We start from the raw sequence: 19,274 nt of genomic DNA on the forward strand, positions 1-19,274 counted from the left end.
CAAAGCCTGATTGCGGTAGCCAATCCGCCTGCCAAGCTCGGCAACTTCTAGCAAAACCCTAAAAGGGGATGCTTATGTTCAGCAGTGGACAGTTAAAGGCTGATGAAGATTGATTATTACTGGATAATAATGTATAGTCAACGAATGCCAAAACAAGAGAGGGAATTTATTTTAAACTCATTATTCAATGTACTCACTGGCCATGACAATCTTCCGTACATAGACGTTGAAATAATTTACAGCAATTATAAAATAAATATTTAATGATAAACCAAAGTCCCGTATTTTCTATGTTTTACAATTTTTCTTCAAATAAAAGTTCGATAAAGTAATAAAATAATATAAAATTATTAGATTTTCCTGATCTACTATTGACTATCATAATTTTGAGGTTAGAGAGTGGCAACACTGTATGACGGCGCTAAAAGGTAATAATTGATCGTCTAATGGGCACCTAATAAATAAAATTTCGTGCGCTTAGTAACAATTTAGTTATCATGGTCATGTATAATATCTAATGATATCAATATTATCATGACTGATACTGGCAGGATTCGGTTATAAACAGAAATACAGGCTAGCGGAAGTTGCCACTTCTAATAAGACCTGTCATCGGTGTTTGCGATTCGCACTTTCTACCATGTATCTTATTATTCAAGTATTACAATTTGAGGCTTAAAATTCAATTTCAAATATCATTATTCAAAAAGACTTGTTTACAAGCACTTTTAAATCATATTTTTTTTAATCTACTGCAGGGTTCGGAAAGTCGTTATCTGTTGTGACGAGCCCGCAAGAAACTCAACAATTACTGTTTTAAATCTCTGTTAAGATTATGTGTTATTATTTAAATGTATTATGTCTAAAATTACATGGTTATTAAAAAGTCCGTGCATGATCAACTGACACCATGCATGGTTGTCATTCAAGTTTTAATAAGTTTTAAAGTTATTATGTTCAGTAGAAGACAGTTAAGGGCTAATATGACGATGTGATGAACATGGGCCAAAAAATTTGAGATCTACCAATCTATCTGTGCGAAGCCGGGTCGTGTCGCTAGTACAATTTATACCCGAGAGATGGAGCCGGTAAACGCATGGTACAGTTACGTTACTAGCATAATTGATGATACAATTCTGCGAACAGTTGCAATGTGCGATATTGAGGTTTCCTTTAAGTAATGAGATTATGAGTGATCGTTCGCCGGTCGTCTTTCGTTACTGTATATAATAACCTAAGGCAAATAAACACTCGTACGGAAGCAAATAAATTATTTTTATTATTATTTTTTTGGTAAAAACACCAACTTCGATATACGAGATATTTCGTAGACATATTAGACTTAAAAAAAATATAAGTTTGAAACGTAGAATTGTGTTTTCAAGAATTTTTTATTAGTAGCAATTTTTTGCTTCGTAAAAAAAAACCAACGGTTACAAAATTAATTTGGGACCAACACGGTTCGAAATTCGAAAAGATTTAGTTTCCTTCAATCGTTCCAAAACTAATACTGTTAATATTTGAATAAACTTTATCGATTACAGGCTATTGTGTAATGTAGCCATAAAAAAGAAAAAAAAAATTTTTTTTTTGTTGATTACAATTGTGTATTGTTATAGCGTTGAATAATAATTATTATTAGCAAGGGTACCTGCCATTTTCAATCCACTATTCACCACAAGAATTGGCACACCGTGATCACACTAAATGTGTTAAATAAGCACGTTTCAATTATCACTAGTGTATAAACAAACGTACACTTCAGTCGAGAGCACTCTATGTACTGACTGTGTACACTCGAGATATACTGATGATTGATAGGATGTTAAACTGTTTAGAAGAATGAGAGGGGAGATGCTGTCAAGAATGCGTTTGAGGACGTACGAAAGTGGCGTTTTATGACCTAAATTTCAAAACTGGTAGGGTGACAGGCGACAGACACCCTACTAGATGGAGAGACGACCTCAAATGCAATTGGTATCAGCTGTCCCCTCCCCCATAAAGAGGGGGGGGGGATTACCAGTAGTTGCCATGCTTGATAGGCGAAATAGCATCAGCAGTTTGGCTTTGGTTAACGTTTAAAAAGGGACAACGTTGCCTATCCCTGTATCATAAGGTTCCTTAGTTTAACACTCTCAAGATGCCAACACTCTCAAGATGCCGCGGGCTGGCTCGCCAACCGGCTGGTTTAAAATTTAGATCGTTGAATTCACGCTCAGTACTGTGAGTGCATAGCTACCTGTCTAACAAACACAATTAGAGATCGACCTTGGCAGTTCGCAACGTCTCGACGTAACGTCGAATTTACTTGTTTTTATTATTGTAATTTTACATAAGGCATATAATTGTGTGAAAATATTTTGAGTAGATTTGGAATTGTGTGTGGAATGTAAATAGAAATAAATATCATCAACATATCAGCTGTTAACTGTCCACTAAGAGAGGTTTTACCAGTAGTTGCCATGTTTGGCAACTGCAGTTAGTCTTTGGTGATGTTTTAAGAGGGACGCTGCTGACCCATATCTCGACTATTAAGTTCCCTTAGTCGCCTCTTATGACACCCACGGGAAAAGAAGGGGTGGTCCATTCTATGGCGGGACCACACGGCATTGCAAATAATATTGTGTAATACAGAGGAGAATACCGTACTACAGACAGTGAGCCCCTCGTGGCGAGGTTATCAGGATTATTTGCAGATTTAAAAACCACATCTATTGTGGAGCATCCCGTTCTCTCTATTTGGCGAGGTAAGAGATGATACTACAACTACGAGCAATTGGATGCCCATTCTTAGCGATGGTTTAGTTATCAGGAACTAACCAGGATGGTTTCTAGGGGAACTGGAACGTGGAAGTCGATCTGAGAGGGTATCGTTAGCACTAAAGACCTAGGGTGGGAGGGTTTGTTAGTAATGGAGTCTGATGGCCAGATATCATCATATCAGCCGTTATCTGCCCACTGCTGAAGATAGGCCTCCTCCATAGACTACCATAAAGAACGGTTCTGAGACACCTGCATCCACTAACTCCCTGCAATGCATCGACGATCCCCCACTTAATAGAAGTTGTCATTCTATTTAGCGGCTGGTCGTCTTACACTGTTGTTTTCCTGCATGAGACCGCTCCTCAAGAACTTTTTTCCTTATTAGTTGCCGGTTCTTAGTGCTAATAAAGGCTTATTTCATTTAAATCCCATTAAAAAAAAAAACATGATAATTCTGGGACAATTCCTAGTAAGCAATTTCCTCTTCATTACATGTAATGTGGGAATCCTAGTCAATGAATGAAACATTAACGTAGCATTTAATACGGTAATACTATGTACATTTTACTGGTTAGTTGATTACAATTATTTTGTTTAATTCCGCTACCATTAGTATGCGTATGACTGCCAACAACTGACTGCTCGACTAACCAAAGATATGGACTTCCGTAAAATAACACCTAATTCAGTAGAACAGTGATTCTCAACCACTGTGCCGCGGCACTTTTGTGTGCCGCCAAATTTTAAAAGTGTGCCGCCAAATTTTGCATATATTTAAAATTGTTGTCATAAACTATTTATGCAGTGTGTTGTAGTGAGTAAATAATTTTTATCTTGTTCTTTGTGTGCCGCCAAATTTTGAAATCGTTAAATATGTGCCGCAACAAAAAAAAAAAAAAATTACTTGCAGGTTGAGAATCACTGCAGTAGAATATAATTTATTTTTTATATATATGTTTATATACCTATATGTTTGTTACAATCACTGCTAAAGTATGACTAATAATATAGGCATAACGCACACTTGTAACTTTCCCTCGATTATACATGAAATTTCTTCATAAATCGAAATATCACATGTTACCTTATCTAAACTTAAAGATAAATAAAATCCTATAAATACAAAACGAAGAGTGTCTGTCTACGGGTCACGGTCCTAAGGAGGATATTTTCGAGATAGGATTAAAAAGAGATTACAAAGTAAAAGTCTAGGTTATTTTTTAATGGATGATAATGGAATGTTACCATTATCATCTACGCCCCGGCTTCGCACGTGTACATTACATCACATCACATTAGATACCTCTAAAATTATCAGTGTTTCTCTACTATATTATGTATGTATTTTTTTTTTATTAATGGATGATAATGGAATGGCCATCCCGCCTGCGCTAACGGTATATGCTGGGGGGCACCAGTAAGGGATGATAGGTGAGAATGAAAAGTCAGATCAGTTAGCCCATCGTGATGAATACACGTGGAATTTAGCACGATGGTTTCTGGGGAGGACCACGTGCAGGTCTCCCTGATAGATTCCCGAGTTTGTTGCAAGTTTTAATCGGCAGACTCTCGATTCAAGTGGCGAGAATAATAAAAAAAAAACTATTTAAGAGTACTCTTAATTTCATTTTTAGGTTTTGATTATACGATTATAATTTATATATACATTCAGCGCAAAATCTGTTTTTTTTTTTTATACATCTTAGAATGGCAAACAAGCTGACGGCCCACCTGATGGAAAGTGGTAACAGTCGCCTATAGACATGAGCAGTACCATGGACATAACAGAGTATACTGTTTTGCCCATAATACCCCCCATGTGTTGTTATTCCTGAGGACTTAGGTGTTATTCCTCTGTACCTTGTAAATTCACGCCATATCCCACCCTTCAAACCGAAACACAGCCATGCAAACACGACTGCTTCACGGTTGAAACACGAATGTTTTTGTAATGTATCTAATGAAAATTCATTTGATAAGTAGTGCTGCATTGTGTCGTGTCGATGATTGGTTCACAGACAGAGTGATTGTGTAGTGCAATATCTATAGATTCAAATTGAATGATATAAGACTGCAGACATATTTAAAATAAAATATTTATTACTTATTCTAATCTTAAACACATACCTAGTAATTTTTCTTAACGAACCATGTATAAAAAAATATATATTGGAATTTGTTTTTTTTACGGATATTTTTAACTTAATATAATTTTATTATAACAGGGCAAAATTATGGCACTAAACATTTAGTACTCTAACTAATGCCTGAGGGGGGAAAGGGATTGTTAGCAATGGTGTTTGAGAGCCCCATTGCTAGCAATATATGCCTTATCAGGTCGGTCTCCACGTGGTTCCCCCTCGAAACCATCGTGAACAATTCTTGTTGAATTCGTCACGATGGGCTAACTGACCTGCTTCATCCTCACCTATCATCCTTCACTGGTGGCCCGCCGGTGTATACCGATAGCGCGGGTGGGGTTACCATTTCATTATCACCCATTAAAAAAAAAACTAATGCCTGAATATTTCTGCTTCAGGAAAGTGCTTAAAATTACATTATCAATCAGCTGTCTCTCCAAAACTTGTTATAAGTAAATTTGTATGACAGAAAATAAGCTGTTCACCTCCTAAAAATGATTTCATTTGTACCTTTTGAGGGCCGACGTCAGACAGTGACGCGAATGTTTTGTCTCTTTCATTCATATTCAGAATGACATTGATCGCATCATTCAAGGTCATCGGTTGTCAGTCAACAGACTGAGTCATGCTAATAAATTATATTTATATGTACATATTATTTATTAAATCAATTAAACATAAAGATATTAATAGACAACATTTATAATCTTAAAAAAAAAAAATGGTTTTACAATAAATATCTGATATTTCGGTATATTATTATTTCGGTATATTGTTTGTATTAATTTCCAGCTGTTTTTTTTTTATGGACGGTAATGGAATGGTAATTCCGTCTGCGATATCGGTATGCGCTGGTGGGGCACCAATAAGGGATGATAGGTGAGAATGAAAGCAAGTCAATTGGTCCATCGTGATGAATACGAATAAGAGATAGTAATGGAGAATACCAGTCCCATTGCTAGCAATATAAGGCAGGTCGACCTCTACGTGGTCCCCCTGGAAACCATCATGCTGCATTCTAGGTGTATTCATCACGATGAGCTAAATTACCTGCCATTTCATCCTCACCTATCATCCTTCACTGGTGCCCCGCCAGCGTATACCATTAGCGTAAGCGAGGTATCATATGATCGTCACTCATTAAAAAAAAACGCTAAAGGGCGAAACTGGTCAGGTATTTATTATAAAACCTTTTTTTTTTTTAATATCAATATGTACACAAAGTTGGACTAAGTGCCAACAACCATGACTATTAACATAATTAAATACACAAGTGTATAAATAGCAAAATGGAAGAATAAATTGTCTTATATCATCCAAATGAACAAACAGAACAGTGTAACAATTATAAATATTATTAAAAAAAAGACCTCCACCAGGATAGACCACCGAGTTTTGCCACATCTTCAGAGTGAGTACACTGTAGAAACAAACAAAAAGTTTAGTAAAGTAAAGGGACATACATACACATTGTATTGTAGTTCGGCTGGTCAGTGGTGTTTAGTTTTTCTGAAGCCGTTTTTACGGATTAAACTTACACGGAGTGCAGCAATAAACTGGAAAAATAAATATACGTTAAAAAATTATACACAAAGTCAATTTACAAGAAAAAAAAGATAAAAAGGCATAGATAGAGACAATAAATTATTGAAAACCTTTTTCTTTATTCTACCCTACCAATATTATAAATGTGATTTTGTTGCTCTATCAATTAAATGGCTGAGATTTTAATGAAATTTGAAACATTGAAAGATATTTCATATTAACACTTATTTGATTGTATAAACTCATTTGTCAATTTACGTGTGTCATAAATGGCTCAAATAAAGTTCAATTAATCAATCAAATCAATTCATTAAGTGATAGATAGTTAGATAAACTACCTATCATTTAATGAATTAATAAATGAATGAATAAGTATATTATATTGTATTCTAAAATCTTTATTGTACATAACTCACAATGAATATTTTAATGATTTAGTGTACAATGGTGGACTTATCCTATAAAAGGATCTCTTACAGTTAACCTTTGAGAAGCCGAAGAGAAAAAAAAACTAGAATGTACAAGGATAATAACTGTACAATTAAAGATAAACTAAATAATACCCAGTAAAAAATTTAATATATAATTCAATAAAAACAGCTCTATATACCTACATATGTAAATAATAAAAGTACATAAATAATATTATAACATTAATACATAAATAAATAAAAACTGACACACATAAATACATATATACATACATATATTAACATACATACATAAACAACAAATACATAGATATATACTACAGATATATACAATTGGCTCAATGAAGAGGGATTTTCAGAATAAAATTTTATGATACCTGCTTTAAAGGATATATTTGCATTATACAATATAGGGAATAAGCAAGACAATTAATAAATGCAATGATACAATTGTATAAGTACAGGAAGTCATGTTAGTCATAATAAATATTATATACTTATATATATAATAATAATTCATGAGGGTAAAGTAAAATTATTCAATCAAGTCTTATGAATGTAATAAAATTTATAACTAAATTGATGTCTGTACATGAGGGTAAAATAAGTAAGGAACCAAAACTATAATAATCATAATTTTTAAGTCTGTTTGTATGTTTGTTCCAACTTCACATAAAAATAAAAAAAACTGATTTAAGTTTTATCTCCATGCACCATCTAAAAGTGGATGTCTACTTCCAAAATGAAGTAGTGGACAAAGGTGAATATTCAATAAGATTTTTTATCCACTTTCATTAGTATCACATGCAAATAAGTTTTAAAAACTCACTTTTGACTCAGATATTATGGAATATGTACTTTTTTTTTAAGAATTTAAAATAGGAAGCCTCATCTGTGTTACTCATAGACTTTGGTATCAGTGGTTATTCCTTACAATGATATTATGGTAAGATACAAAGAAATTTCATAATAACATTTTTAAACTTTTTTTTTTTGTTAAGCAAAGATATTTCAGAACTCCTATAGGCCTCATAATCTAATCTAATCTAGCAGTTGTTATCAATATATGCAATGTTCATTTTCAATAGTTGGTATGATAAATTGTGATTAATACTTACCTACTTAAATATAATTTTTATATTATAAACTTTATAACCAATTATTAATTTTATATTTTATCATTCAGATTATATATAGATTTTATATTACATCATTTCAATTATACAATAATTTCATGATGTACTTCCAAAAACAAACTTAAGAGTTTTTTATAATTCAAAAACCAGGCTTATAGATCAATGATTGTCTTATTTGCCATAAAGCCTACCATATATTTCAAATTATATTATTCTGAATAGAAATGCCTTATTGCTATTATTACTGAAACATCAAACAAACAGAGAATAGAAATAATATTTATTAATTAACATTTTTATTCTTTTAACTTCATCTAAAATATGAAAAAAAAAAAAGAAATGGTAGGTAGGCTTTATTCATGTCTCTAAAATGTACATATTACATATTTTTTTATTATATTGTCATTCTCCAAAATATAGAAATAAACATTTAAGTGTATTTAAATCAATAAAGTTTCAATTATATGAATCAGATTACATTTATATATTATTTATTACAATGTAAATATGAAATTTGAAATGTAATACATCACATATGTATATGAAACTTGATACAGATAACTTAAGTGATAATGTTACACACATTGGTCATTCTATTATATTAATCTATATTTTACTATCTGTCACTTTGTCTATGTAACTGGGATATATTTATTGACCAGGATATACAAAAGGAGCCTTTATCCTTCCCCATCCCACTTAGGATGTGCACACCAAATTTTATAGTGATTGGTTGTCATTAAGGTTCTATAAGGTAACAAAACAAACAAACTTACTTCCACATTGATAATATTAGTAAGGATTTATTCATATATTTTATATAAGAGTATCTGTTAAGCATCACAGTTATGAGCTGTGCTCATGAATAAGGGCATCTATAGAGTTCAAAACTGGATGTACAGCACTAAATTTAAATGTATGAGTAAAGTCAATATGAATATACTATAGTAGAACTTGTGATAGTCATTATTCACTAGTTATTCAGTAAAGACATATAAGTTATAAATAAAAGGAAATGGGTCAGTAAGTAAGTAAAATTACATTATAATCATGATGTATGGTGGATGATGAAAGTGGGTTAAATATTAACAATTATTTAAGAGATTTAAATAAGTGTTTAGCAGTTTATAGAGTTACTTAGTCTGTGTGCCTACTCTATAAGAGACCTAGCTTGAACATAGGCAATATTTTATGTAGGATTTTATAGGTTTATTAAATTAATTTTTATAAAAATATCAGTTAACTATTGCTGTTATGCTGAATATACAGATATTTGCAGATATCTATAAAATAAATAATACATTAAAATGAGGTATTACAAATAAAAATATATTTATTCACTGCATTGAAGGATATTTGCGTACGGTAATTTCTATTTTGGTAATTGTTATCGATCTACTAAACATGGATATGAGTCACCTCAACATTAAGAATTATGTACATATTTATCTACAATAGCTACAAATAATAATAATAAACGAAATAATAATGTGTTGATAATTGTCCCTACCGAAAAAGAAATGAAAGTGTATTGCAGAAAGTACTAGACTTATGGCGCAACAAATGATCGATCCTTTTGGACATGACAAATAAGAATATAATTATAAATACCTGTTTTAGTAAGATAGTAGTTACACTGATCCTGCAAATGTAAGCTTTACACAATTTTGACAATTTATATTATATACACAATAACATCAAAAATATGGGTATCACTATTTATTGCGCGTACACGAGTAGACAATTTTCTTTTCGACAAACAAAACCGATTCGTTCTTGTTGTCATGTATTGAGTGAATGAATGAATGATAAATGCAACAGTAGTATTGCAACGTGATATTTTCAATTTCTTCCAAATTCGAATGTTTTATCTTTGTTGAGGTTACACTTAATTAATTTTTTATATTGTATACCTATTGAAAGTAGAATTCAAATTTTTTTATCAATAATATTTGTTAAAGCGTCTACTAAAAGATAACATATTGTAATTTCCTTTGCTCCATTCAATCCAATTATAAAATCTTGTCGGTTTTCGTAATATATTACTAAGTTACTTCAAGTGACGATAAATATATTGAGAATATACACTGATCTTAATAGCAGTGGGTAACTCTACCGATACATAGCTATATAAAGGCAATGCAAAGAATAGCTGCGGTCGAGTCATTTGTCGTCGATGTAATCGGCTATTGGTTATAGCCATCTTCGATCGTCTACCATATTTATAGCGCAGCAACGATTAACCGGCAACTGACAACTACGTTTATCCGCCATCATAACATATATAAATATATAAGATTATCTTAAAGATCTCTAAGAATATGCATAGAGTTTAAATAAACTAAAATTCTCGAATAAAAAAATTCCTTACACCAAAAAATTTTCAAAAATGCCTGTTGAACTAAATGAAATGAAAATTTACAAATTTTTAGCCAAAAAAAAAATGAAAAAAAGTTTAATCTGGCAATACTGCAGTAATCATGAATTGTGATTTTGGAATTGAATGAGTATGAGTGAAGCTTGCTAAAATGAATTCTCAATCTCAACAACTCATCTAATCTCTAATGTCAAGTGACGTTGACAGTTGACTTTGTTAAAAGTCAAAAGCGACAGTAGTTCACGTCCTTCTTTAATTCATCTTGTAGCACTGTTATTTATTTTTATAATTCACTTGTTATATCGATTGTGAATAATTTCCCTGAATTACTGACTTTTAATTGTACAACATGAGTTTAATCTTAAGGATTCCATATAACGGTAATTCTTTTTCAATTATAACCTATAACCGCTGTGCTATATATCGTCATAGTCGTAGAATACTGACGGATCTGATAAATATTACATATAAAGATCCGTTAATATTCTACGACTATGACTATATATGCTATGCAAACATTTTCTTTATTTCGTAATATACATTCCCCAATCATATAGTATATACTAGGGGTGGCCGACTTGACTAGACCCAAGACATACTGTTTACTGACGAAACCCTGTGCGATCAATCAATTAAATACTTCTTGAATTGTCAAATGAGCAAAATATAATTCAATATACAATTATGTATTTTTTTTTTTTATTAAGAGGGAAAACATAAAACTGAAAATTTATTCTTAATAACTACTTCTTTATTTTAATGTGAGCATTGCGTCTGAACATCTTTTTTTTTTATACAACTTAGAATGGCAAACAAGCTGACAACCCACCTGATGGATTATCGTCTGTTATTGTCTCTTTTATTGTTTACTATTTATTATTTCACAATAATGAGACTATTCTAAAACATTTAATTCAATTAAAGCATATACAGCTGTGGTACTAACACATTAAGCACATTTTTTAATAATTTAAAAGAAATGGAGAATTAAAACACTAGTTTGTTATTTGTATGGAAGTGTATGTAATAAATATTATAGTGGTGGTAATTAGTTGCATATATACGTTTAATTTTCAATGTATTTTTACTCATAATGTGTCTACCTTTTGTTTTTTAATCATTATTATCATCATTATTTTTTTTTATTAATGAGTGCCAGTCCATTCCACATGATAAATAAAAAAAAAAGTAATATATGTTTTATGTGACTGTAAATAATTGTATAATTAAAGTAACAAAGCAATAGTAATTTCTTTAGAACAGTGTTGGTTTTATAATAATAAAAATGTTTGTATGTACTTCTGTATGTTTTAAGAATGCTTGTAAAATTGTTGTTCTAAATAAAATAAATATAAATCACAATGAAAAATTCTTTTAAATTTCAGTAGCTGTTCGGTCATTTAGCAGTACCTTGGTACGGGACACTAAGCAATGGAGAGTATCTCAGGGGCTCCCGGCAAACCGTAATGCAGAGGGTATCCTCACAGATGGACCAGACTACACATTCTTGGATGGGAGACCAACACCGTTACTTGTAAGAATATAGCGCTTATAAACATGTATTTAAAGTTTGTTTTACTCTAGTTGTATCACACAGTTCTGCCTGCATGAATCATATATCCTGAGTTAGCACACAGGATACTTTATTTTTAATTTATATAACCTTAGGTTATATAGATAGAGCAGTGAGTGTTTGAGAGGGACAAAAAACATGTCAACATTTACCTAAATTGCCATTTGGTTGACTCAGTTAGACATCTTTTTTAAATAAAAAAAAATGCGCCATTTATTATTGTTGGAAGTAATTAAACTAAATTATACCCATATCAAATAGATTTTTTAAATTGGAATTTGGAACTATTTTTCTTATAATTTTTAAATATACATATGCTCATATTGGCTACAAATTAACCTACATCTATTAATTAAAATAGAGGCCATATTTTTTATGATTTTAAAACAAAAAATAAGTCTATACTTGGATGTAAATCAAAATATTTGTTAAAGATAAGCAGCAATACAAATCATTATTCTCTGTTACAATATAATTTCTTCCATGTAATGAATAATAAATGTACATTATGGTAACCCTATTCACACACACATGGATAAAAAAGTTGATCTGTTTTTAATAAAGATAAGGAGACACTCTATCTATATAATCTAAGGATATAACCTACACATATACAAAATTTAATTCAAATCTGTTTAGTAGTTTTTGTGCGAAGGTGCATCCATCCATCCTCATAAACTTTCTCATTAATAATATTTTTAATTTAATAAATTAGAAAGTTTATAATATTAAAAATAATAGTTTTTACCCATGACTATTCATATGATTTAGAAATCTTTACTGATCAAAATAAAAAGTAGCTTAAGTTCTCCATCCCACAGTATGTGTATACAAAATTTCATAGTGATCGGTTAAACCGTTAAGGAGCCAAGAGATATAAACAAACTCACTTTCACACATTTAGGGGGGAAAGGGATTGTTAGTAATGGGGACTGAGAATCTTATTGCTAGCAATATACCCAACCAGGTCGACCTCCTCGTGGTTCTCCCTGGAAACTATCATAGTTAATTCCTGATGAATTCATCATAATGGGCTAACTGGCCTGTTTTCATTTTCAACTATCACCTTTCACTGGTGATCCGCCAACGTATCTCGTTAGCGCAGGGGTTACCATACCATTTTCACTCACCAAAAAAAAACTCACTTTCACTTCAATAATATTAGAATCCCAAAAGTTATTATTCAATTTCATGTAAAAAGTTTTATACATATTGTGCTGAATAAATAAAATTCATAAATGGAAAATCCCATCTGCAATGTATCTGTTGATGAACAATATAAAATAGTTGTCTTGCATGCATCATAGTTTGGAAATCCATTGTTTATCTGAATGTGTTCTATTTTTGAATATTCAAATTTAAACATAAGAATGTTTAATATTTTGAATTTTTTTTGTAGCACAAGCAAAAACTCAGAATGCTGAAACAGAGGGAATATGCTGCACAAATTGTAGAAATGTGTGCAGAGCTCGACTTTGCTAAGGAGAGGCATCAGAATTTGCTGAAAGCCGAAGCGGAAGAGAAACAGAAATATATTGAGAGTAGACTTAAACCTAAGGGAAATATGTTATCTAGAAATAGTAAGAAATAGGTTAATTTATACTTTGTTGTTATTGTTTTAGATAATAATAAATTTTGTTGTATTAGATTTATTGATTACTCTCTCACATAATTATGACCCTTTATAAAACAATGTTGCCATGTGATCCTGGCATAGGATAGGTAAAGGCTTAACACAGGAAAGTTGTGGAAGCTGTAAAAGGTGGCTATAGAAACTTATTGGTCGAGAAATGGGCAACAGCAACTCTTTTAAAACATCATCAAAACCTAACTGCGATTTTGAAACTTCTATATCAAGATAGAAGACAGATAGGCAAAATTTTGAAAATTTATTGTTTTAGTTTTTGTTGCTTTTTATAAGACTAAGGAGTCTCAATTATTTTTTAATGTAGATATAGACATCATCTGGTTACCACTTTATTATGAAGATGAATTCATCAGGAATTAACCACTGTAGTTTCTAGGTGGACCATGTGGAGGTCGTTCTGATAGGGTATATTGCTAGCAATGCGACTGTTGAGATGTATTATTTTTAATGGGTGAATATGAAATAGTGACTCCGCCTGCGATATCGGTATACACAGGCAATAGTGAGAGATAGTGTGATTGAAAAGGCAAGTTAGGTTAAACCCATAGCGATGAATTTACCTGAAATAAACACGATGGTTTCTAGGGTGGACTGCGAGAAGATCGACCTGACAGCATTTGCTAATAATGAGGACTGGGGGAAAGTGATTGTCAGTGATGAGTTTTAACAGTCCCATTGCTAGCAATACACCCTATCAGATCGATCTTCACGTGGTTCTCCCTGGAAACCATAGTAGTTGATTCTTATTCAATTAGTTACTATGGACCAACTGACTTGTCTTCATCTCACTTATCACCCTTCACTGGTACCTCGCCAGTGTATACCAATATCGCATGCGGGGTAACCATTCCATCTTCACCCATTAAAAAAAAAACAATGGGGACTAGTTGCCCCAATCATCACTTGCTCTCCTTCCACATGAGATCTAATAGATGTATCACAGTGTATTTCTGTGACGTTCATAGCGCTGTTCAGGTCTATAGGCCGGGGGGAAAGGGATTGTTAGTAATGGGGTCAAATAGCCCTATTACTAGCAATATACCCTGTCAGGTCGACCTCCACGTGGTTCACCCTGGAAACCATCGTGGCTAATTCCAGTTGAATTCGTCAGAATGGGCTAACTGACCTGCTTTCATCCTCATCAGTCATCTATCACTGGTGTCTCGCCAGTGTATACCGATAGCGCAGACGGGGTTACCATATCATTATCACTCATTGAAAAAAATAAGGAGATAAGAGTAATATAGGCCATATTCAACAATGGCTGCATATTCAAAAATGCAGCAGATAATGGCTGATATGTTAATGACATATAAATAAAAATAGGATATACCTGGCATGTAAAATCCGGTCATAATATTTGGAAGGCAAATTTTTAGTATGTTTAGAATACCCTCCGCTCTACTGGTTCGTTAACACGATCCATTAAAGTTCGCCGGTGCGGAATAAACCTTTTATGGACTGACCACTCGCTAACAATATTACGATATCATCTAACAGGACTGAAAGATACACATGCATATAAATCACGACTGTATCTCATTGGAGTGGGCAATAATAATGGAACGCAAAACGCTTCGATTCAAACCTCTTTCGCTGTTTCCTTATTTATCTTATTTCACTGGTCTAACGTGTTTTTTTTTTAATACAACGTAGTATGGCAAACAAGCTGAAGGCTCCACCTGATGGGAAGTGGTAACCGTCGCCTATAGACATGAGCAGTACCATGGACTCCCTGTAGTCTCCCTGAGAACTATAGTCATTAATTATCGATGAATTTGTCATGATAGACCAACGAACCTGAGTAAACTAATCACTTTCCCACCTGTCATCGTTCACTGATTCTTCACCAGCGTATACCGATAGTGCAGATTTTTCTTGCAATTTAGAATGGCAAACAAGCTGACGGCCCACTTTATGGAAAGTGGTAATCGTCGCCCATGGACATAACAGAGTATACTATTTCGTCCATGATACCCCCCATGCGTTGCCATTCCTGAGAACTAAAGTGTTATGCCTCTGTAATCTGTAAATTCACACTACATCCCACCCTTCAAACCGAAACAGAGCCATGCAAACATAACTGCTTCACGGTAGAAACACCAATGTTGCTTTATTTTTATTTCTTTTATCTCTTTTACTGTGTATTATGTGTATGTTTGTATTGTAATTTGTGTGCTGAGGGTAATGCAAATAAATTATCTATCTATCTATCAATGGGACAGAGGTACCCAAGCAAACGACTTTTATACCAAGTCTCGCTCTGATTATGATGAGGTGGGATTACTATTGAATTATCATCCATTTTATCAAACCTACTTGAATTACATCATCTATTATAACTATAAATACGTCTGTTAATACTCACGTTCAACCAGGTCGAGATTGTTTCTCGTAGTAATCCCCGTAATCAACTCACCGTGATTTTAATTATCGCCCAAGACGCCTACACTTTGAGTGGAATTGCTCTTCTAAATCACTTAAACTGCAGTTTCGTTGGTATTAACTCATATATTACGTTTATACTTGCAATTTTTTAATTTTTTTTTATACAACCTAGAATGGCAAACAAGCTGACGGCCCATCTGATGGAAAGTGGTAACTGTCGCCTATAGACATGAGCAGTACCATGGACATAACAGAGTATACTGTTTCGCCCATGATACCCCCCATGCGTTGCCATTCCTGAGGACTCAGATGTTATTCCTCTGTACCCAGTAAATTCACGCCATATCCCACCCTTCAAACCGAAACACAGCCATGCAAACACAACTGCTTCACGGTTGAAACACGAATGGGACAGAGGTACCCAAGCAATCGACTTTTGTACAAAGTCTCCCTCTGGTAACTGCTACTAGAGAGATAATAAGTATGTGTGATTTCTTTATAGTATAGTATACGCAGCCGGAGTACCAATTTTTTATCCTACTTTGTGTAGGATCGCAGGTTCTTCCTATCTATTGCCTATTAAGAAATATATCAGTGAATTTAGAGGATACAGAGAAAAAACACATGAGTTCTCAGCAATGGTAACGCATGGGGCGTATCATGAATGAAACAGTATACTCTGTTACGTCTATGGTACTGCTCATGTTTATAGGCGACGGTTATCACTTTCCATCAGGTGGGTCGTCAGCTTTCCTGTTTTTTTCTTTCCATTCTTCTCTCTTTCATTCTATTCATTGTCTTTCATTCTTCATCTTTTATCAGTTCGGTTCAGTTCTTTCCAATTTATTATATTTTACCATCTGTCTTTTGTTTCTGTTATTCTATTGTCTATGCCTAATTACTATCTGTTACATTTTCCGGTAACTATGTACTCATTACCCCAACGTTAGTGTTGCTATGCGCTACCCACCCCACTGTCTGTGCTGTTTGTGAGGTTCGGCAGAGCACCAACGAGAGATGATAGGTGAGGATGAAATAGGTCAATTGGCCCATAGTGATGAATTGATGAAGAATTAACCAAGATGGTTTACAGTAGATCTGCGTGGAGGTAAATCTGATAGGTTTTATTGCTAACAATTGGGCTGTTAGATCCTCATAACTAACAGTTTCTTCCCCCCCCCCCCCTATAAGTTCTGATTTGGCTACATGAAGATTATTCGTCCACACTTTTAAAAATATTTATTTCAGTACAAGCAGTATTTTCGAACCGATACGACATCATAACCTTCAAGAAAAGAGCATATTCCTTTTTAAAAGGCCGGCAGTACACCTGCAATGCCGTTGGTGTTGTGGGTGATCATGGGCGGCCGTAGTCATTTACCATCAGGTGAGGTGCATGCTCATTTGCCCCCTGCGTTGTAAAAAATAATTATATCGTTAATGACGTGCTTTAGGCGAAGAGTTAATTAAACTTTTTTTTTTTAAATATGCGATAATGATAGCAAAAATATACTAAAGACCAGACTCTATGGGTAGTTAGTTTAATTAATTGCATACTTTGCATGGCGTTTTACTAAAACTACTGGTGTCAGACGGTGCTCGGTCTTGTGCGCTTGTTAAAACTTTCTTAATTTAATTCTGGACGGAAAACAACCCGAACTCGTGTCATACAATGAAAATATCAAGTTCATAAAAGTTCCTTTCGTTAACCAACATTAAAAATGAGGTAATGTTTCTAGGACTTCTTTTTTTTTATTGTTGCATATATGAATGCCATTTCCGTCGCTAACTCTCTTTAGCTGAACATAAGGCTCCTTCTTAGAGGGTTTAGCCAGTAAATATCACGCTTGGCAATCCATTCTACGCTAGGATCGTACGTACAGAACTTACTTTGTCCTCATTACCCCAACCACCACCCACGCAAGTTACAATCCCGGGTCGTAGCCGACTATAACATCACCGCCGTCGCGCCCGTACGTATTTTTTTAATGGATCGAATGTTTTTTTTTTGCTAGGGAATATTGTTTCCCTAAATATTGAGAGCTGGTACACTTCACTAAATGGCAACACCTGCGCTATCGGTATACGCTGACAGGACACCAGCGAATGTTGATTAGTGAGGATGAAGACAGGTTAGTAGATGGGCCACTATTACGATTAATCTACTAAGGATTTAGATTGGTAGTTTAGTTCTGAAATGAAAATAATTCATTTTGCCATAATTGAAGTCAGTTTTTTTTTGTGGAACACAATTTTTATGTATTTACTTAATTTGTAGTCGAAGTACCTAAACATAACTTATTAATCTAGGCCACAGGATGGAAGGTATTGTAATTCTAGCATCTCTGGCTTACGCCTCTTTCCTTGGAAACCATTGTTAATTCTTGGCTAACTTTTCAATATAATGAAGATAAAACTGTAATATTAAAATTAAATGTATTTATTGGAATCATAAAAAATTACAATTGTAGGGTAGTGTACGATAACAGCCACATTAGTCAAAAATAACTGTGTCGTGGCTGTCAACGTCCACCTCCTCAAGGCAGAGGCGCTAGCGTTCCAGTAGAATGAATAAAACTAACAGTTTATTTATTTATTTTTTAATTAAACAGAATATCATATGATATTACAGTTTTATCTTCATTTATCACCCTTTATTGGTATACAGTATAAAATTTATGGAGAAGACGGGGTACCCCGCCATTTTTAAAAATTCAAAATTTGTCTAGGAAATTCAAAAAAAGAATATGGTTACGAATATTTTACATATTTTGTAATATATATCTATACATATATAACAAGAACATAATGAACTCTAACTATGCGAGCTACGGCCCGCAGTGCGAGGCGAGATACTGTGACGCAAAGCGCCGTAAGCCCCCTGAAGAATACTTCCGGATGAAGTCCAAACAATTGTCGAAAACGACAAAAATACAAGGACTCCATTAATTTCTCGTTACAAATGTTTTTTTGTGTAACTTAAAATGGTAAACAAGCTGACGGCCCACTTGATCGAAAGTGGTAACCGTCGCCTATAGACGTGGGCGGTACCATGAACATAACAGAGTATACTGTTTCGCCCATGATACCTCCCATGTGTTGCCATTCCTAAGGACTCAGGTGTTATTCCACTGTACTTTGTAAATTCACTGCCATATCCCGCCTTTTAAATCGAAACACAGCCATGCAAACACAACTGCTTCACGGTAGAAACACGAATGGGACAGAGGTACCCAAGCAAACGACTTTTGTACAGTCTCCATCTGGTTACA

The 19,274-nt window shown here is 33.5% G+C and overlaps 2 protein-coding genes across 7 annotated transcripts in view; one reads left to right on the forward strand and one right to left on the reverse strand.

Moving 5' to 3' along the window:
- The window catches only part of LOC113513504 (protein lifeguard 1), a 24,511-nt gene extending 14,709 nt beyond the window's left edge, over nucleotides 1-9,802 (reverse strand). Inside the window, exons 1-2 of one of the 3 annotated variants that reach the window (XM_052903025.1) lie at nucleotides 9,628-9,802; nucleotides 6,372-6,460 (exon numbers count right to left, since the gene is read on the reverse strand). In XM_052903025.1, coding sequence (XP_052758985.1) covers nucleotides 6,372-6,375 — 4 coding nt within the window. In that variant the 5' untranslated portion in view covers nucleotides 6,376-6,460; nucleotides 9,628-9,802. Of the gene's footprint in view, nucleotides 1-1,651; nucleotides 1,803-6,274; nucleotides 6,326-6,371; nucleotides 6,461-9,627 lie in introns of those variants that run through there. The other 2 variants (XM_052903023.1, XM_052903024.1) reach the window with 2 other exon arrangements.
- LOC113521040 (39S ribosomal protein L52, mitochondrial) lies at nucleotides 664-13,614 on the forward strand. Of its 4 annotated transcripts, none has more exons than XM_052903029.1 (3): nucleotides 664-1,104; nucleotides 11,779-11,927; nucleotides 13,366-13,614. In XM_052903029.1, the coding sequence occupies exons 1-3, from the start codon at nucleotides 1,080-1,082 to the stop codon at nucleotides 13,555-13,557; spliced, it is 366 nt and encodes a 121-aa protein (XP_052758989.1). In that variant the 5' UTR covers nucleotides 664-1,079; the 3' UTR covers nucleotides 13,558-13,614. The 4 variants fall into 4 exon arrangements, with proteins under 4 accessions (XP_052758989.1, XP_052758990.1, XP_052758988.1 ...); XM_052903030.1 differs by having other exon boundaries at nucleotides 665-1,104; nucleotides 11,782-11,927; XM_052903028.1 differs by lacking the exon at nucleotides 664-1,104 and adding an exon at nucleotides 10,480-10,773 and having other exon boundaries at nucleotides 11,782-11,927.
- The last annotated feature ends 5,660 nt before the right edge of the window (nucleotides 13,615-19,274 follow it).

Source organism: Galleria mellonella, unplaced genomic scaffold (assembly GCF_026898425.1).
Source record: "Galleria mellonella isolate WM207_F2 unplaced genomic scaffold, CSIRO_AGI_GalMel_v1 utg99, whole genome shotgun sequence".
Taxonomy (NCBI): Eukaryota; Metazoa; Arthropoda; class Insecta; order Lepidoptera; family Pyralidae; genus Galleria; species Galleria mellonella.

Coding starts and splice junctions, on each gene's coding strand:
- LOC113521040 (XM_052903027.1), top strand. CDS start 10,743: ATGAGTTTAATCTTAAGGATTCCATATAACG. Junction 10,774..11,778: donor CTTAAGGATTCCATATAACG/GTAATTCTTTTT, acceptor TTTAAATTTCAG/TAGCTGTTCGGTCATTTAGC. Junction 11,928..13,365: donor GGAGACCAACACCGTTACTT/GTAAGAATATAG, acceptor TTTTTTTTGTAG/CACAAGCAAAAACTCAGAAT.